The sequence below is a fragment of the Oxyura jamaicensis genome, chromosome 8 (assembly GCF_011077185.1).
Source record: "Oxyura jamaicensis isolate SHBP4307 breed ruddy duck chromosome 8, BPBGC_Ojam_1.0, whole genome shotgun sequence".
Classification (NCBI taxonomy): Eukaryota; Metazoa; Chordata; class Aves; order Anseriformes; family Anatidae; genus Oxyura; species Oxyura jamaicensis.
The window spans coordinates 26,776,384-26,796,260 of record NC_048900.1 but is presented as its reverse complement, the minus strand read 5'-3'; the positions used below and the strand labels follow the sequence as shown (position 1 = coordinate 26,796,260).

The 19,877-nt window shown below is 53.4% G+C and overlaps 3 protein-coding genes across 3 annotated transcripts; 2 read left to right on the top strand and 1 right to left on the bottom strand.

The window, feature by feature from the left end:
* Positions 1-1,411: 1,411 nt before the first annotated feature.
* On the bottom strand, positions 1,412-6,100 carry LEXM (lymphocyte expansion molecule). The gene is made up of 10 exons (XM_035333386.1): positions 6,089-6,100; positions 5,599-5,703; positions 5,371-5,487; positions 5,130-5,267; positions 4,898-5,035; positions 4,453-4,617; positions 4,173-4,301; positions 3,485-3,511; positions 2,772-2,902; positions 1,412-1,672 (listed from the first exon to the last, which is right to left on the bottom strand). The coding sequence occupies exons 1-10, from the start codon at positions 6,098-6,100 to the stop codon at positions 1,570-1,572; spliced, it is 1,065 nt and encodes a 354-aa protein (XP_035189277.1). The 3' UTR covers positions 1,412-1,569.
* A 2,818-nt stretch (positions 6,101-8,918) lies between these two features.
* Positions 8,919-10,374, top strand: PARS2 (prolyl-tRNA synthetase 2, mitochondrial). Its single transcript, XM_035332962.1, has one exon. It carries the CDS (start codon positions 8,987-8,989, stop codon positions 10,370-10,372), a length of 1,386 nt encoding a protein of 461 aa, XP_035188853.1. The 5' UTR covers positions 8,919-8,986; the 3' UTR covers positions 10,373-10,374.
* A 2,150-nt stretch (positions 10,375-12,524) lies between these two features.
* On the top strand, positions 12,525-19,778 carry TTC4 (tetratricopeptide repeat domain 4). Its single transcript, XM_035332963.1, has 10 exons — positions 12,525-12,687; positions 12,763-12,880; positions 12,991-13,152; positions 13,670-13,747; positions 14,541-14,665; positions 14,956-15,042; positions 15,653-15,867; positions 17,056-17,137; positions 18,137-18,219; positions 19,076-19,778. The coding sequence occupies exons 1-10, from the start codon at positions 12,616-12,618 to the stop codon at positions 19,173-19,175; spliced, it is 1,122 nt and encodes a 373-aa protein (XP_035188854.1). The 5' UTR covers positions 12,525-12,615; the 3' UTR covers positions 19,176-19,778.
* The last annotated feature ends 99 nt before the right edge of the window (positions 19,779-19,877 follow it).

Below are 19,877 nucleotides of genomic sequence, written 5' to 3'. Positions count from 1 at the left end.
CAGAGAGCAGAGCTGTTGTGAGGCTGTTAGATGAGCAGCCTAAGGCTGCAAACAGCTTTGAAGGAATGTCATTGAAGACCTCTTATCTCCGCCCCAAGACACACCTTAGAGCTGAGCCTTAACCCTTTGATTATGTCCCATTAGCTTTAAATGTTTCTAAGATCCTCATGGTGCTGATTCAGCTTTTTGCCCCCCTTGCCCCACCCCTTCCCTGTGACTTCGTGGCACAGGAGAACAAAACTTTTGGATTTAGCTGCCTATGTCAGGTGCCGTAGCACCTATCTCATTCCTCTCACTGGTAAAACTGATCCCTGGCTCGAATGACCAGCCGCAGAGGTGAGGATGAAGACACAGTGCCCTCTTCAGCCTGAGGAGTTTTACATCCACATCTTCTGTTTCTTTGAAAAACGCCTTTACAGCAACTCTGTAAGCTTGGATGGAGGTATTCCTGCCCTGCTACACCTTGCTCACAGCTTTCACTTCTTCCAGGGCTCTTTCCAGGCAGAAGTTCCTGTGCTTTCTCTTGAAAATCCAGGCTGCCAAATGCCTAAACTCACCTGAAACGGCAATCCAGTCGCTAAGGTCCTACATTCCTTTAACCAAATAAATTTTTAGCCCTGACTTATGCTGTGTTTCGCAATCCTCTCTGTTTCTACCCCAGCAGGATTTCTGTAGCCTGTACTCACCCACATCACTGCTCAGGCATTTCCCTTTGGAGGCCGCCTTTTTCCTTTGCTTGCCTTTCTATTACAATAATCACTATTTCTTTAAATTACTATAGTTTTACCTGTGTTCAATTATCTCTCCCACCAAAGGGTAATTGCAGATTAATTAGCATACGTAATCAGCCACAACTAACATGTAATTACACCTAAATTTAATTATTCCAGTCTGCTCTAAACAGGGGTATGAGACTTCATAAAGGTTAACTCTAAGCGAAGCAGCGTACTCATGGTATACCTTTATGGCCATCCTTGGTTACAACGGACACAACTTTCTGCTCATTTCACTTTGTTCGTCGCCTCCAGCTCTTAATACCCTACAAAAGTTGGAATGATTACACCGAATTCCCCCTAATGCCCTCCAGCTGCTGACAAACATCTGAGTTGTTAATTCAAGTGGAGCTGCTCGGAGGTAGCATGGGACAGGTATGCAAACAGTTGCAGAACGCCTGACCCCTCCCAGCTGCCGTGGCACTGTTTTCTCAGACCCAGCTCTCTGAGTTGCAGCAGTAGACCTTGGGCTGACAGCAAAGACCTTCTTTGAACAGTGCGACCTGAAGGGGAAGGAAATGCTGCATGCTGAACGAGCTGTGTGCGCCAGCAAACCTTCCTTTCATTGACTTACACTGACATCCTCTTCTCAACTGTGTCAAGTTGGAAATAAAATTTAAAAATAATAATTACTCAACAGACAATTTAGAGTGATGATTGTCTAAGGAGTGTTTTATTACGGCAGCACAAGACTTGAGTTGTTTCCTACCTCCTGTTGCCAGTATTCTCGTCTGCGCCATCCCATCTGCTGGCGTGTCTGTGGTTTATTCACCGATCCGAGCTTCCCAGCACCACCTTACATGTGGAAAACAGGAGTGACTTCTTCACAAATGGCTGGGCAGCGTGGAGCAGAAATCAAATCTCTCCAGTTGTTTTTCGCAACAGGCCTGAGCCGCTCACTGTGAAAAGAGGATGTGATTCAGTGGACTCAAATTATTGGTTGGATTAATCTCATTAGTCTTAATGAGCGTGGAGGTGAACAGAGCTCTTAAAAGCCTGCCTATTCCCTTGAAGGCACAGCTGTAGCTTGAAAAGTGATTTTGGAGCTGGTGCTATTTGATCATAGAGCAATCCAGTGCATTTGAACATCCTGCTCACTGTTCAGATTCTTCACTTTTTTTTTAATCCCTAATGGAACTGCAAACTTAACAAAGCTGGGCGACACTGAAAGCTCGATTTCATTATGCCTCCTTCATCACAGGATAGCTAACGGAGCTGCCTCGCTGAAAGCTGTCAGGTTGTATTCAGCTAAGGCGCGTTTCTAACTACTCTCTGGAGATCAAGACAGCCTTTGCAGAGCTGCAGCCCGTAGTGCCACCGCAGCAGTTGGCTAATCCTGGCCACAAGCAAAGGTGAAAGCAGAGGGCTGTCCTGAGGTCCCTCATTAGCACAGTTCCTAACTGCTTCGCGGGGCTTCTCACCCTGGCGATTTCAAAGCCCTTTGTGGTGGAGCTGAGCCTTGTTATCTTCCTTCTTCAGATGGGTAAACCAAGGCACAGGCTGAGAGCACGATTTTTGTTCAAGGCCATTGATCAGCCAGTGCTGGGAATGAATCAAGGCAGCCTGGTCACCCATCCCCTGTCCAGCTCCTTCCCAGGCTGCCTCCTCTAACTGGGATGGATTTATCTACACCTCCACAGCATACAAGTTGCATTTCACGAGGTGGAAGAACAACCACCCTAGTATCCTGGAAGTGCCTGGATAACCAGTACCTCTTTAACCTCCTGCTGCCCTTGCACATCAGGGAAGCACGGAGGTCTCCTCACTTTTTCACAGACATTAACGTGCTCATTCACAGAGGGCACCTGCTGTGCGGCCAGCAACTGTTCCTTAGTCCCACGGCAGCCCTTTAACTCCACAGCCATCCCTTCTGCTATTTAGCCTCTCACATCAGTTGTAAAGCACCAGGAACATGTCCTCAGGAGTTGCTCTAGCCAAATGGTTTTCCTGCAGGCCAGTGCGAAACCGCCTACAGCCCCCGTCGTACGTCAGACTTACAGCAGGTAGGCGTCCTGCTTCAGGTTGCTCAGGTACCGCTGAGTGTCATGCAGGTACAGGGACTGGTACCTGAGCTTCCGAGGGTAGTTTTCACCCTTGGTGACATCGTAGCGGCCAACGCCTACAGGATTCTGGAAGCAGAAGGTCACACGTGTGGTTTCCCATCATTGCAGAGGCAAAATCAGGCAGTGGCTTTCTGTGGCTAGGCCTTCAATTGCAAAAAATCCAACAGTATGTGGAATATCTTAACTAAGGTCTGTATTGCAGGGGAGGGAGGAGGAGACATGCTGACTGATGTTAGCCCAGCCAGGCCCCTTCACAAGCAATTCCTGTCGTCTCACCGGCCCTCAGAGGAGCTGGGCCTGATTAGCTCCGCTGGCTCAAGCGTGCTCCCCGGTTGCCTACTGCTAGCGATAGCCACGGGCTGCTTTATGGCAGCCTTGCCACTGAAAAGTAATCTGTCAGGTTCCCCAGCAATTACGAAGATGTCTTGACCTCTTGCAAGTTGCCTGCTCCCCATGCAGCTGCACAAAGGAGAGAGAGAGCCATGTGGAAGTCCGCTCCTTGTCCCTAGCCAAGGTGGGCTGTTTGAAACCAAAGCTTTCCTTGTCTGCTTTGAGCCCTTCAGGCTTTGTTCTGGCTCTCCATGGGGAAGCTGCACGGCTGAATACAGCTCTGGGAACAGGTAGTAAGGGAAGGGCTCGTAGCTACACTGGCTCTTCAACGTGCTGCTGATGCTGCTAGAGGGAAAGCTGGCTTTTAAGTAGCAGAATATGACTTTCTGGGAGGATACAAGGAGCTCCTGGCACCTAAAAGGACTCGGAGCAGCAGGCAATCCAGCTGCTTTCATCCATGAAACGCATCCCTTGCCTGCAAATGATGCAGAGCAAACTTAATGGGAAGGGGACATCTGAGCGTCCACAGGGAAGTGCAGAGGCCTGAGGATGAGGCAGGGGGGGCTGTGGTTGCTGCTGGGCTCCTGTCCTGCCATCAGCCGGGCTGCACTGCCCGAGGGCAGCACAAGCTCTGCCGCGGGTGCCCACAGTTGGTGCAGGATCACAAGTTTCTGTTGACCTGGCAGGAGTTTGGGCCACGTGCTTTTATTCACCATTCATTCTTCAGCAACACGTGCTGGGCAAGAACGGCACCCGGAGAGGGGCTCACCTCCTCTGTGGAGGACTGGCATCTGGCCACCTCACCCAGGGTTCCTGGATAGTCAGGGGGGAGAAAAATGCTCCTGCTGAGGTCAGCCTGCCCTTCTTGTGGAGACACACCTGACCTGGTGAGGCCTGTCCTCTCACCCTCACGGGGTGCCAGCAAGGGATCGGGGATGGTGACAGAGGGAGCTCCCAGCCTGACACCTCCCGTGTCCCTCTCCTGCCGCGTTCCCTGCTCGCTCACCTCGTTCCCAGTGAAGAGGCGGTCGGACTTTCTGTCAAACCTCTTGGCAGATGACCAGAACGGGGGCTGGTTGAAGTCTGCCGATCCCTCAACAGGCTTGGGATCGTACGAGCCGGGCCCCACCACATACTGTGTGAAAGGAAACCTCTTAGGCTTCGGCCTGCGTGCAGAAAGCTGCAGGGCTGCCCCAGGCCCCCGGCACCCCCAGGTGAGCTCGGTGGCTCCGTCAGGACAGGCAGGTCCCACGGGGATGGTGTGGGGACACCCCGCTCCCACTGACCGCATCCCTCGGGCACTGGCTGAGCGTGGCCCAGAAGATCCTCTCCGAGGGGCAGCCTGGGTTCCTCGGCAGGGTGCTGAAGCATCCTTTCTTCTTGTTTTCCTTCGACATCAGCTCATCCAGGAAACTCTTGGCAGTGCCAGCGCTCAGCTCGGTGCCTTTCCTCTGCCGGGGCAAGGGAGCGGCGTGAGGGGCTCGGCTGCTGGTGGTCTCTGCAGCCACCCCATCCATCCCTTGAGAGCTGAGCCTTGGCACTGCTCGTGGGCACAATCCTGCTCCCCTGCGCTCTGCCTGCTTCACCTGGCCGCTCACATCCAAAGGAAGCCAAAGAGCAAAACGCAAAGGGGGTCTGGCAGCTCTCCACCACAGTCTGACCCATTTGTGGGGGCAGTGCCACAGCTTGTTGAGAAACCCCATCCGGGCGTGTTGTCCCAGGGCTACGCACCTCCCAGTCGTGCCGCCGGCCACTGCTGGGCTTCGTCTTGTCCCCTGAGACCTGGCAGGGGACGCGGCCGCCCGCCCGCCGCAGCCCCTCATCGATGCTGCTGGGCAGGGAGTAGGTGCCGGGCCCCAGGCCGCTGCCCTGCAGGCACAGGGGGGAAGGCAATGGGGCCATGCTCAGCGGGGGGACGGGGCCACCCCATGGACGTGTCCCCGGGGCAGGGGGCAGGACATGCCGTGGCTGATGGTAGAGCACACTTCTCCGTCCTGCTGTCCATCAGCCCTCGCGTGCTGGCAGAGCGCTTGTCCCTCTCCTCCAGCGGGGTGTAGGGGTTCCCCCGGGGGCCGTAGGTGCCGGGGCCAGGGAAGCAGTCCTGTGGGAGAGACGGGACGGCATGGGCAGCCCCCGACCAGCCCTAGAAGGGGGAACGATGCCCGCAGTGATGCCAGCAACTCCCCAGTCAGGCTGAGACGTACCCGCCGGCCACTCCTGAACCTCGGCTCCCGTGTGTCACAGATGCCCCGAAGGCTGGAGGGCCGCGTCTCCTGCAGGAAGCCCCTGATGTTGTACGTCCCTGGGCCCAGCCTCTCCTCCTGCAGCAGAGGGCAGAGCATGAGGATGAGCCGGGCACTGCTGGCAGCGCTGCCCGTGTCACTTGGCCCCCAGGAAATGTGCACGGAGGGTGGATCGACCCCAGCTCTCACCTGGCGTTTGCGTTTCTTCTTCATCACCTTGAAGTGGAAATGGGGCAGCTGGATCTGCCGCGAGCCCGGCTCTGCTCCGGCCCAGATGTAGGCTGTTGCTCTCCCCTGCAAGGCAGAGCAGGAGCACCGCTGTGCGTACACTGCGGCCCCACGTCCCGCTCCTCATCCCAATGTAAGGCAAAGAAAGGGGTTTGCTCTTGGGTGGCTCGGGACTTGGCAGACACAGCCTGCATGTGGCCTGGAAGGTGGCTCCCAGGGAAAGCTGGGCTTTGCTTTGAGTCCTCACTGCCCACAGACCCCAGGAGCAGCTGCTCTGCCGAGCTGCATGCTCCCGAGCCTGGGGTGTGAGCAGCTTGCATCCACGCCAACACCCCAGGGTGCTCCCGAGCCCGAGCTGGGTGTCCCCAGCTGTTGTGTGCAAAACGGTCACAGCCAATTTGGGAGCTGCACCGGTAATTCTGGCTCTCCCCCCCTGTACACACAGCCTCACCTGGCTGCCCATGTCTCATGCAGGTGGCTCTGCTTCCAAGGGGCTGTGCTGGCAGCCCATGCCGTGGCAGCCCTCGCCATGGTACCCACGTTCTGAGCCAAGCTCAGGATCCTGGCTGGAACGGGGGCTCCAGCCTGGCAGCCCGGAGCCCTGCCACCCTGCCTGTAGCAGGTCCCCCGAGCCCTCAGGGACAGGCGTGTCGATGGCTCTGAGCAAGCACCAGAGGACAGTTTAGCTGCAAAAGTGTACAGCCCATGGCTGGCTCCCACCAGGGACCCAGTATTCCTCTCCCAGCACTTGCGTTCCCATGTGTCACACAAACCGGTTCACCCCAAACACCACGAGGATGCAGGGGATGGTGTCACCACCCAGTGTCCCCTAGAGGGGTGCCCATCTGTGTAAAACCCATCTCTGCTCCCTACAAAGGTGTGACCCACGATGTAGGGCACCCTGCACTGGCAGATGCTGTATGCACCTAAATCCTAGGCAGCCCTGAGCCCCGGATCACGATAGGCATTCTTCTGGTTGACATAATTACTGTGTTTGTACCAGTGTGGTTTATTTTCGGTGTCGTCTGCTCAGGAGGAGCTGTCTGAAAGCTCCCAGGGGTTGCTCAGCAGGGCCTGCATGTTGGGTAGCTGTCAGGGGGGCAGGTGACATGTAGTGCTGTTCTATCCCCCAGGAACTTCCCGAGGGGTGGCTCTAGGACAAACCCTGCGATGACTGCCTTCCTGGGCATATAAACATCATCCTGGAGTTGTGTGATTACAGTAACGTCACTGGAAGCAATGGAAGCTCTCAGGAAATTTACCTCATGAGATGTGCGAAGCAGTGCTGTGGGCTCGCAGAACCTCCATGCTGTGTAAGACCATGCCCAGGGTCAGCCAGGATGCTGAACCCCAGGCCCGAAGTGCAAATCCTCCACAGAACAGAGAGAAGTTTGGCTGCTGAACAACTTCACCTCTCACCTGCCCTGCTGGCAAGGAAATAAACATTTTCCACCACCCGGTGAGGATCCAGAACTGTGGCTTCTCCAAGACCAACCTTCTGCCCTGCTTTGGCAGGGTCCTGTAGCCAGTATGACTGGGCCAGGGTAACACCTTTATTTGCCCCCCACCCAGCACAGCAGGAAAAAAACAGAGCACAGACAGGCTTTCAGGCACAAAGCCCCAAGCTTAGCTCCTCATCCAGTGCTGCCTGCTGGTTTAATAAGAGATATCAGCTTTCCCTGCAGACCATGCCTCCTGTATAGCCTCAAACCCTCACAGTTAAAACACCGCCCCGGCAAATCAATCCAAGATGGTTTTGTCTCTTTGATCAGCACAGCAGGCAGTAAGTCACTGAAGGAAAAGTGTTTCGCTTCTGCGGCTGGAACAAGCGATAGAAACAGTGAAGGACAACTCTCCGGCCCTGAACCGCCTGGTGAAAACCTTCCCCTTGCTGAGCAAGCAGGAGATGGCCATGGGGATATCCACTGTGGCACCAGGTGTACTGCAGGACCTGCAGCTCAACCGCTGCATGTCTTCCCAATGGTGTTTCCATTACTCGCTTAATTGCGGTGAGAAACACGTGGGAAGAAGCAATTACCTGGCAAAACTAGTGGAGGCGGTTTGGGAGTGAAGTCGTTATTTGGGAGCCAGGGAACCACAGCCAGATCCTGGCTCAGGCACTGAGCTGCTGAGAGACTTGTCCCTCTGGGCAACGCTTTACAGGATGCTGAGTCCTCTTGCAGGGCTGTCTCAAGTATTTAGTGGCTTCAGTGCTCCTAAATCACCCAGGAGCATTAAAAATGCCCCCTTTAATCCCTTGATTTTCCCATCTCCACACCTCTATGAATAGGACCGCACCTTTGTGTGTATTCCCTCTTCTAGAAGAATCATTAAAATTTCCTCAAATCCCATTTCTGGGGTTCACTCTTACTTCCTTATATTTTAAAATGATGATTTAATTCCTTGTAAAATGATGGTCAGTGAAGTGAAATCTCCTCCCCTAGTGGAGTACTTTTATATGTGCTTACAACTGCTCTTCAGAGTCTTAATGTCCACTGAGCTCCAGTTCCAGGCAGGAGGCTGAGAAATGCAGCAAGAAGGCAGTCACTGGGCACGGGGGGATGTCCACCCGTTCAGTGTGACTTGAGGAATCTGCAATGACACAGGACAAAGGCTTTTGGTCTCCCATCCTTTATTCAGGCACACTCCCATGGATGGCCAAGCAGTCCAACCTCTGAGGTTGCCATCCCCTTGTCCCTGGCCCTGAGTGGGGAAGGGGAGCAGATGAGCACAGAGGACATCGCAGACACGTGGGCAGCACAACATTCCTCTGGACCAGCTGCTTTCAAGGACTGCCAGGAACCAAAATTATACCCGAGCCCAACAGGACGATGTCCCTGGGGGCTGCACAGCTTCCCTAGCACTGCTAGCCAGGGGTTCCAGCCATCGCGCTGCTGTCAGGGGGCACTGCCCTTGGCCAGGAGCTGGCCTGAGGAGTGTATTTTAATGCCTGTCACCACACTACAGCCGGGTGTGAAATGTGCCTCCACATGAAGGCATATCCGCAGTGCCTGGAGTGCGCTGAGACGGGTCAGGGCTCGCTGCCTGCCAGCACAAAACAGCCTCCGAGGGGCCTCGAGGTCTGCCCGCGGGGCCAAACCGGGGCACCTCGCACCCCTCGGGACGCCGGCTCCGTGCCCTCAGCCACCCACGGCCTCCCCTCAGCGCCTCGCGGCCTCCGCACGTCAGGCGGCGCCCTCAGTCCCTTCCCTTCCCGCCCCTCCCCGCCGCCGCCATGACGGAGCCTCCCCCCGGCGGCCATTCCCGCTTCCGGCCGCCGCCGCCATTTTGTGGGCCGCGCCCCCAGCCCCTGCCCGCGGCGTTCCCCCCACCGGGGCCGGCCGCCGCCATGTCGGGAGGGCTCCGCGGGTGGCGAGCGGCGGCCGGCCCGCTGCTGCGAGCCTCCGGGGCCCCTCACGGAGCGAGGCGGCGGCGGCTGCTGCTCTCTCAGCTCTTCCAGCCCCTAAACCTGCAGGGCGAGGGAGGCGAGGCGGGCTGGGAGCCGGGCAGCCGCAGCCACAGGCTGATGGTGCAGGGGGGGCTCATCCACCCCGGCAGCACCGGCTGCTACTGCTACCTGCCGCCCGCCGTCCGCGCCATGGAGAAGCTCGTCCGCCTGATCGACGGGGAGATGGAGGCCGTCGGCGGGCAGAAGGTGAACATGCCCAGCCTGAGCTCGGCAGAGCTGTGGCGTGCCAGCGGGCGCTGGGAGAATATGGGGCCGGAGCTGTTCCGCCTGGCTGACCGGCACGGCAAGGACTATTGCCTGGGTCCTACGCACGAAGAGGCGGTCACGGAGCTGGTGGCCTCGCAGAGCAGCCTGTCCTACAAGCAGCTGCCGCTGCGCCTCTACCAGGTGACGAGGAAGTTTCGGGATGAGCCCAAGCCCCGCTTCGGCTTGCTGCGCAGCCGGGAGTTCTACATGAAGGACATGTACACCTTCGATGCCTCCGAGGAGGCGGCTCGGCAGACCTACGAGCTGGTGTGTGGTGCCTACCACAGCCTCTTCGAGCGCCTGGGCCTCCGCTGCGTCCAGGTGCGGGCGGCCACGGGCAACATCGGGGGCACCACGTCCCACGAGTTCCAGCTGCCAGCGGACATTGGCGAGGACAGGCTCATGCTGTGCCCTGACGGACACTTTGCGGCCAACGTGGAGATGCTCAACGGGGAGCAAGCTTCGTGCCCCACGTGTGGAGAGAAACTCACCCAGACTAGAGGGATCGAAGTGGGGCACACGTTTTATCTGGGTACCAAGTACTCCGCTGTCTACAATGCCATCTACTACTCTCCCGACAACAAGCCCCACCTGGCAGAAATGGGTTGTTACGGGCTGGGCGTCACTCGCATCCTGGCAGCGTCCATCGAGGTGCTGTCAACGGAGGACAGCATCCGTTGGCCGAGCCTCATCGCGCCCTACCAGGTGTGCTTCATTCCCCCCAAGAAAGGCAGCAAGGAGGAGCAGGGAGCCGCGCTGCTGGAGCGCATCTACGATGACTTTGTTGAGGCCCATCCGCACCTCGCGGGTGATGTGGTGCTGGATGACAGGACACAGATGACAATCGGCAAAAGGCTGAAAGATGCCAAAAAGCTGGGGTATCCCTACGTGGTCATAGCTGGGAAGAGGGTTTGTGAGGACCCCCCGGTCTTTGAAGTTTGGGATCAAAACTCGGGTGAGGTTTTGTACCTCACCAAGGAAGGTGTCATTGAGTTACTGAGTAAAGTGCAAGTCCCTTAAAATCCCTGTCTCCTAATCTCTCATTTTTGCTGCACGCAGTAGGCCTGAACAGTTTAAGGAGCTGCAGGCTGTCAGCGATGGCTCTGGGTGAGCAGAGCCATATCCAGTTCACATCAGAGCCACCCGTGGCGTCTTGCAGCAGCGCCAGGAGATGGGGTGAGCAGGGTCAGGCCACATTCCCCCATGGGCTGTCCCTGTGGTTTCATGGGCTTTGCTTTTGTTCAAACAATGTTCCTCTGGCTACAGCCCACGCAAGCCCCAGCAGAGGCTGCAACAGGGGGAATCAGGAGGCCTTTCCTTCACCCTTTTCAGGTACTGAATTCTTTAAATGAAGTGTTTTCAGAGGGAGAGAAAGGAAAGTGCCTTTCCCTGGCTTGCTTGTTCTCTTTGGAGACACCCAAGTTCTGTGAATGTGGAGTTGAATTTGCACATAATTTTATGTGCAAATTAATGTATGTGTTTACACAGAGAGATCCTTCCCAGCCTTGTTCCTGCAAGCATTTGATGGTGCTAAATGCTGAGCATGCACCCATCCCTATCACACTGCTGTCATCTCCTCCATGAACCCTTACGTGACTGTGCTACCCAGCCCTGGACAGGGAGATCTTTGGAGAGAATTGCCTCGCCCCACGCTGCAGCTTCTGGATCTGCTGCATCTAGAGATCACAACAACGGGGCCACTGCCATGTAGGACTTGATGGCAGAGCCACTGCTCTCCTTGTGCTCCCAGAATTGAGGAGGTCATCTACTCCTTCCCCCCATCTGAGGCAGGATCAGCTCTATCTGCCATCTTCATGGGAGATAAACCAGCTGCTGAAAGCCTCTGCACGAGTGCAGCGTGCGCAGCAGCCCTGGGTGCAGTGGGGGGTCTGTCCCATCAGCATGGTCTGCCACTGCCCTCAAGACCTGCCTTGCACTGCAGGTACACTCAGGTGCACAAGCAGCGTAAGGTCACAGCAGTGGCCTTCCTTGATGAGGTGAAGTGATCAACTCAGCAAATGCTGTTGTGATTCAGAGGAGTGCGAGCTTTGGCTCTTTTCCTGGCAAATCACCGTCTGCTCTGCTGGACAGGGGGGCTGGGGGAAGCTGGGGGGCTCTCACTGACACCACAGAAATTCCAGCAAATTGCACCTGACTCAGGGAGCCCAGTTCCAGAGGGGCTGCACACACAGGGACCCTGCTAGCTCCTGCTCGAGAGTCAAGAAACAGTATTGGATGCATTTTTATTTTTTTTTCCGGTACAAAATGGCTTATTCCTGCTGGTGGGCTCATGCAGTTCCCCTCCTGCTCTAAACCAGGCTGTGCGTGCAGTCCCAGCTCAGCCGTCGGGCTGTTCATTGTCCGTGCTCGGAGGCTGCCGGTCTGCACAGCTGATGTGCACGTGGGAGGTCTGTGTGTGCAAGACGTAATTAGCTGTCATCACATGTGCTGGAGCCTTCACAGCAATCTGTGCAGCAGTCTGATGCTTACCCCAAGTATCGAGCCAAAGAATTTGCTGTTTCCTATCGTGCTATTGACTTATTTATTCAGTTGGGTTTTTACTTTAAGCTCCGCCGTAAGCCAGAGGTAAGGCAGCTCTCACGTGAATATTGCCTTGCCTTGTGAGGAGCTTTGCAGATCCTAACGGTGTTATCTCAGGACTGATAACCATTGCAAAGCAGCTGCAGAAGGTGAAGCCTGCTCGTTCCCTGCCTAACAAAAGCTGCTTCTGCCCCTCCCGAGGGTCCAGGGACGCTCTGGTTTCCCCCTCGCTGCTCCCACGGCCCCACACACCAGCTGCTGACAGACCCAAAGCAGGTCCTGTGCTGCCAGCACAGAGTTAAAGCTGGGCAAGGAGCAGCCGGGACCCTTCCAAACCAACATGACAGGCTGTCACTGCCTTTATTTAAAGCATCCTGCTAAGAGAGAAACACCCGCACCCCACAGGCGAGCAGCGCTTGCCTCAGCACCCCACAAAACCAGCACCCGCACCGCGTTTGCCCATCTCCCGCCTGGCACGGAGCGGGACGGAGGCTTTTGGGGCTGCACAGGGAAGCAGGGCAGGGTTTGAGGAGCTGTCCCCGAGGAGCCGCCGGCCCGGGGCTGCCATCTCCATCCCCGGCTCCCCCGCACCGGCCCCGCAGCCCCTCAGCAGCCGGGCGGGCAAAATGGCGGCGGGGGGGGGGGGGGGAGGCGGGCTGAGGCGGCGCCGCGCTGAGGCGACGGGGCCGGGCCGTGAGGAGCGGGGCGGGCTCAGGAGCACCATGGCGGAGCCGGAGGAGGGCGGCGAGGCTCGGAGGTACCGGGGCGGCTTCAACCCGGACACCTGGGAGCAGGTGAGGCGGCGGGGGGAGCTGGGGGGGGAGCAGCGAAATGGCGGCGCGGGCTGAGGCGAGGCGTGTGCCCCGCAGGAGCTGGAGGCCATCCCCATGTTCATGAAGCGGTGCCCGGCCGAGATCGACGCGGCGCGGCAGCCCGACCTGGCCTGCCTGCAATCCCTGCTCTTCGACGAGGAGCAGGAGCCCGCAGGTTTGGGGCCGGGGGCCGGCGGGGGTCGCCCCTCAGCGCTGGGGGTGCCCCGGGGGGCGGCGGGGCCGTGCGGCCCCCCCTGAGGCCGCTGCCCCGGTGCCGCCTTGCAGAGCTGGCCAAGATGTACAAAAACGAGGGCAACGAGTACTTCAGGGAGAAGGACTACGGGAGGGCCGTCGTCTCCTACAGCGAGGGGCTGAAGAAGAAGTGCGAGGACGCGGAGCTGAACGCCGTGCTGCACACCAACAGGGGGGCCGCGCACTTCCACCTGGGTGAGGGGTCCGGAGCTGCTTTCCCTCTATGCTTCCCTTTTTTTTTAAATCTCTTTTTCTTGCAATACAGCATGATAAGTAGCGTATTGGTGGCAAAAAGACATCAGGAATCCTGAAGACCTGGCTCACGCTGGAGCCCAGCTGTGTGCAGGGCCTGCACTGCTCTCAGGCATCTCCTGAAGCAATGGATTCCGCCACTCGTTCCCCACTGTGTCCTCCTAAAGCCACCACCCATCCTACCAACACCACTGCTACAGCAAAGAGGCTGTTCTTGGCCTTTTAGTGCTGTTGCATGTTGCAGTTGGTAGCTCATCTGCTCAGTCCCGTTGCTTATCTTTCACCTGATTCCTGTCCTTGCACCTCTTGCTCTAGCTTTGCTCTTTCTTCCCCCACTTGTCTCCTGGTGATTGTAGAAATGGTGAATTACAGTCCCCACACAAGCTATTTTGTTGCCTAGGGATCTGTATGGATTTTAATGGTAAATCAAAGTTTCTAAGCAGCTTTGCTTCATTTATAGGTAACTACCGTTCTGCTCTCAATGATGCGATCCAAGCAAAAAAGCTAAAGCCCACCCATCTCAAAGCAATCGTAAGAGGTAAGTGTTAAAGCATGTGTTGCTTCATGGAGTACACAGAACATCTTCTCAAAGCAGCTTTAAGTATGTTGTGTTTACTTGTTACCCTCTTGTAGTTACAAACCTCAGAGTGGATTCTTGTTGCTTTTTTCACTGCATGTTTCCCTGGTTTAAGTAGCGGTGTTTATAAACCTTAAATTGCTATGAGCGTGCATCTTTCTGTCAGGACTGCGTTCATTTCAGAAGAGTGAAGCAGTAACTGAACTAGATCTCTTCCCTTGTTCTGCTGTTGCTGTTCCTCTCCAGTGCATAGCTGTGTGCTTTGTATTGGATTTTCAGTCAAAGTGCTATCTTTTTGCTCTTCAGTTTCCCTATTTGTAAAAGAGGCATTCACTGGACCTTTTTCTATAGAAGATAACTTTTGCTGCTTTCTACAGTACTTGCTTTTGGTGCATGGTTGTGTTTTTTTTCAGTATTCCTCATTCAATGTAAATTACTGCTGTATTTTCCCTTTTGAGACATACTGAAGTGTTAATTGTAATGATGAAATTCTGCTCGTAACAGACACTGCTAGCAGCCTTCACAGACTTGTGACTAGACTAGCGAGTGGTGCTATAGCTGCTAAAATGTTTTAGATTTTCTTCTCGGCTCACCACACCTGCTGGAAGTCTGTGATTGAACGTGACCCCGCAAAACAATAGCATGTGTTGCCTTTTGAAGGCACTAGGCCTAAAGCTGTCCTTATAACCACCGCTTTGTGTAGCAGTCACATACCGACTCCGATGCCAGGCACTTAAAGTCTTAATCCTTCCAGGAGTGCTCTGTCACATGGAGCTGAAGAATTTCTCTGAAGCAATAGCATGGTGTGAGGAGGGCTTGCGAATAGATTCAAAAGAGAAAAAGCTTGTGGAAATGAGAGCTAAAGCTGACAAGTTAAAGGTAAATATGACGGCAGTCTAGCGTCTACCGTGCTTATTTCAGGATTGGTTCTGCCCGCTTTGCATCTAGAAACTCTTTGGCCAAAGAGTACTCTGTGCAAGTTTCTCTGTAGTGTAATTTCTCCCCAAAACAGAACTGAGTGGTGGTTCTGCGCAGCATGTGTTGTTGAGGTGTGGAGGGAAAAGAGCTGGAGCCCTTCTGGAGATCCAGACTGATTTCTCCACTCAGCAGCAGAGTAATGATGGGCATTGGCTTGCTGTGTCTGAACGTGGTGCAATCTTCTCTTACAGCGAGCTCAGGAGCGAGATGCAAGGAAGGCAAAGGTGATAGAGAAGAAAGAACAATGTCAAAAGGAAACTTTGCTTGCAGCAATAAAGGTGGGTCAGTGAGGGGATTTGTGTGTTGTTTTATTTTTTCTTAAGAACTCTCTTGCTTGTCTCTAAGGATTTGTTTTCCTGTGCAGGTTTTTGAGGGCTAGTGCCAAAAATACTGAGATAAAGCCATGATTCTCCTCATGTGCTTGGCTCTAGCCCCAGCTCCCAGGACTGTTACCACATTTTAGGTACCAACTGATGCAAAATAGAAACCTAGTGTTAGGAGATGGACCGAGCATCCAAGAGGAGCACTCAGGAGCTGCTGCATGTTGTTGCACCCTGAAGTTACGTTTGCTAGGTCCCGAAGAACAGAACTTCAGCATCCCTTTCCCCATGTTTTCCCAGGCCTTTTTGTCTCAGCACGCTCGCTCCTCTGGATTCCTGCCTCTCATAACTCATTCTGTGAGCAGTCTGGGTGCCTGCCTGAGGTTCTGGAATCTGTAGGGAAGACCAGTCACACAAGTCTGATGCTGCAGGAGGGTTTTTGATGGTATGCTGAAGGGCAAGCTCATTAACAAGAGTGACACAATTTGTCCTTTTTGCTAATTTTTCTGATCTTAACTCCACACGTACATTATTATTTTTTTTTTTTAATTTCCTTCTTCCCCTCTAGGAAAGAAATATCAAGCTGGTTCTTGAACCTTCAAATGAAGAAGAGGAAATATCGGATGGTCTGGCTGAGATATCTTTAGATGGGTTCCACTCCGACAATGCCACGGGGGCCAAGGTGCACTTAGATGCTGACGGCAACCTGAACTGGCCTGTCCTCTTTCTGTACCCTGAGCACGAGCAGACAGACTTCGTTGAGGCTTTCCACGAGAACTCCAGGTAAATGCACTGTCAGCAGCGTTCTGGCATGAAGGAAAAGTTTGAGTAAATGTCAACGGCCAGTAAGAGAAACAGTGTCACGCCAGCGAAATAGCTCCGGAGCTTGAGTCTTGTAGCTGACACTCCTTTTGAGGAGGAGGTTGCACTGGGTGACCTCCCCAGAATAATTCAGGTTGGAAGGGATCTTTGACTTACAAATGCAGCTTTAAAATATTTGAGGGCCAAAACCTAGATGTTGCTTACATTTCTGGTTCCGAGAAACACGTCATACGTGTCTAGCCAGTGTGATTAAAGGGGCGTACGCTGCAAGCCGAGACCGGCAGCGATATTCGTGACCCATCCGTGTGCACGGATTTCAGAGGTTCACTGAGGTGCTGTTTTGAAGCCCTCCAAATACGTGGGTCTTGACAAGAGGATTAAACTAAAAAAATTGTAAAACGCTTCCATAAAGGAGCTTCTCATGATCACTAATGAGCCATTAGGCTTCTCTTAGCGCTAGCTGAAGTGCTGTGGACCTTACAGGCTGTAAGCAAGCGACTGACTGGCTGGGACTTCCCCTTTCCTGACATAAACTGCAATTTCTGGTCCTGTGAGTTTAAACAAACCTGAAGTTTGTAACATTTCTTTGTAGGGACATATGAGTTCCTCAGATCCACTAACAACGTTACAACGTAAAAATACAGTGCTAAGAGATTAAAGCTGTAGTTCTTCCACAGGATTCTTTTCACGACCAGAAAAGAAGTGAAAATGGGTTCTTGGAAAAGATTCCAAGTTCTCTGCTTCCAGTTCTCCCAAAGTAGCAAAATAACCAAGTGCCTGACACACGAGCATATTCCGAGCGCTGATCTGGTGAGGCATGGTGCTGGTGGGACCAAGGGAAACCAGCTGTAGATTAAAAAAATCACAGTGTTTATTTTTACACCTTTTTCAGTGTGAAAACGAAAACTAAAAATAACTTGCTCCTGCACTGCTCAAGTTTGAACCCAATAGTATGAGTTAAACCAGGGCCTTGGTCTCACGGCGAAAGCAACGCGTGTCAAAGGAAGAAGCTATTAAACTTGTAGGCATCTAAACTTATTTTCAGTCTATAGACTGATTTGCTAATATATTTTTCCCGTTATTCACATGCCAACTGTGCAAATGACACCGAATGCTAAGCTAACAAGCCCGTTTTGTTTTTTTTTTTAGATTTATTGATCATTTAACGGTGATGTTTGCCGAGTTGCCTCCTTGGGATTTAGAAAGAAAATACCTTCCCGGCGATCTTGAGGTGAGAAATTTGACTTTCCTTCTATTTGAGTTTGTTTGTTGGTGACATTAAGCGTCTTTGGGTGTATGAAGGCGATGGCACCGTTATCTGGTCACCGTGCGTGGCTGTGAAATAAGGATTTGGAGATCTGCGTTCGCTTGTGAAGTTGAACATTTTCCAAATTACTTTTTTTATTGCACTTAGGTTGTATTTGGTGGAAGGTATTTACAGGTATTGCCTGGATTCCCATTTTTATAACAGTAACTGAGATTCAGACCATCAAGCTGGTCGGCTACTTGGTTGTTAACTTCATTGTTGTGAAATTGTTCAATACAAATGATAAAATACTTTAACAAAAAACAACAGACATTACTTCCAGATCTAACTGGTGGCAATTAAACACCCCCCCAGTTAAACCCATCGGGTCAATGCGATTTTGTTGTGGCTGCAGAGCAGGTTTGGAGAACTTCTCAGGAACTGTACCTAGAAAGCTGTTGCTGTTTTTTTTTGTCTCCTTTTCCACTTGTCACGTGCCAGGCAGCAGGGCAGCCAGTAGTGCGGTGGGCAGGCAGGTCCAAAAGGACAACATCAGGTCAGAAACTTGGATTGTAGCTGTGTGTAAGTACAATGTAAGGCACAGCCAGATCGGAATCTCTTTTTTTAAACAAACAGAACAGATTTCTTTAAAATCTACTCATTTTAATTCATACCATTGCTACGTTTAACCTGCGAAAAGGTGAAATCCCAAAAGATTGGGGCTGCTTTGCTGTCAAGCACAGGAGCAGCCCCTGTATTTTGTCTTCCTGCTGCCACTGCCGTAAGAGGCTAAGCTGGTCTGTACCTGGAAGACTTTGAGGTCACACAGAACGGCATGCATCGCTGACAGCAGCGTGTCACACGGTCAGTTCAAGGTACAGCAGTTGGATCAACCTCTGCTAGGTTTGTGGTGTGCCGCTTTCAGCAGCGTAGCAGTTTGCCTTCTTGTATCTGAAATCGAATAACCCTCCCCAATTCCTTCAGCTCTACTTTGAAGATGAAGAAAGAGCAGAAATGCATGAGCTGGACCCAGAGCAGACGTTGCTACAAGCGCTGCAGCACCAAAGGTGAGGCCGTACGTGTTGGCTTCCAGGGGGAGCACAAAGCACGAGCTTTGTGCTTTAAGGGCAGTTTTTTCCTCTGATTTAACAGTCCTAACTCGTGGCCATCTCAGAGCGGCGAAGATGTAAAACACCGGGACCACGTGACTTTGTGGCTGGCTTTAGTGACGTGGTTCTTGTTTTTTTCCCTCCAAAAAAATGCACCGCTCTCTGCAGGGCTGGATAGAGTTGGGAAGGGGGAGCTGGACTACACACAGCAGCAGCGTGTAACGAGCGCGTGGTGAAGGTTAACAAGGCTCTTACTGTTCAGAACGCCGCGCGGGCCGGTCCCCACCCAGCATGCAGCACAGTTCCACTCCCTGGAATTGACTTTCACGCGTTGTGCAGTTATTCAGAGGAAAGAACTGGCTGCTTGGGAAATAATAAAAACAAAACACGCTGTAAAGCTTGTGCTGTTAGCTTGCACCATCCTGTAGGTAGCCGGGGAAGGCCTGCAGCGTGGCAGCACTGCCTTGGTCTGTCCCGGGGAGCAGAGCTCTGGTCCCGCTGCTGCAGACCGTGCCTGAACTGAACATAAAGCGGCAGCACGCACAAGCCCTCGGATTTCAGGCCATAGGGGCAGATGCAAAAGCCTCCTTCCAGGGGCAGAATAACAGCTCTCTGTTTTAACTAGGAGTAGTTGCTGGGAGAAGCATTGTCTTGTAAAACACTCCTCGGATGTGTGTAGCCCCAGCCACCAAAGGCTCTGCCAATCAGCCAAAAAGCTTCTCGTCAGCCTTTGTTGAGCTGGGCAGAAGTCGCCTGCTTTGCAGGACGCTTTGCCAGATGCAGGGAAACCAAAGCACTCTTTTAATCTTTGCAGGTATTTTGTGAAGGCTGGGACTCCGACAGTTTTGGTGTTTGTGAAGCGTTCTCCCTTCTCCAAGAAGTACTTCACTGGCAAGAAGGTGCATCGACCGTAACAGTGAGAACGGAACAAGGAAGCTGGTGCAAGAAACGGTTGTTTCTGTTCTGTCTCAGCTACAGAACGCAAACTTCTGCTTGCACAAAAATGCCTCGCACGCTTCAGGGGAGAAATAATCTTGGCACGTGGGGAAACTTCCAGCAAAGAAGCATAGAAGGAGAACGAAGGGCTTACAAGAGGGGATTATTTGTTTAAATAGAAATCCAGCTGGCTTGCAGAAGGTCTCCTCTCTGTCAGGCTGCATGGGGTTTTGAAACAGACCTGAAATGGTGCCAAACACTGGCTGCAGCTGAAGCAACGGCAGCTGGGAATGTACTTACCTGTGAAAAATCACTGATTTCCTTGTGAGGTGGGTTGTAGTTGCCAGGGTTTAACAGCAGTGGTCTGGGGTGAGTACCTGCCTGCTGCCATGAGCTCAGCGCGGTCGGACTCCTGCATGGGCCGTTCTAGCTCTGAGGATTAAGCAGCAGCTGCTTTTTCACCGCTCAGCTCTGCTGCCAGCCTGAGTAAATCAGAGCTCTTTGTCTGGAGCGGTGTGTTGTACTGACTTTTGCTACCTATGAGAAATGGAAATAAAGGTGTCTATTTTAAGCAGATGGACTCCTGCCTAATAAATGAGGTGATAATTTTTTCTCCCCCTATGAAATACTAAAAGCGAGTGACAAACGGTAAACCCCAACCCAACAGCCTTATCCATCCC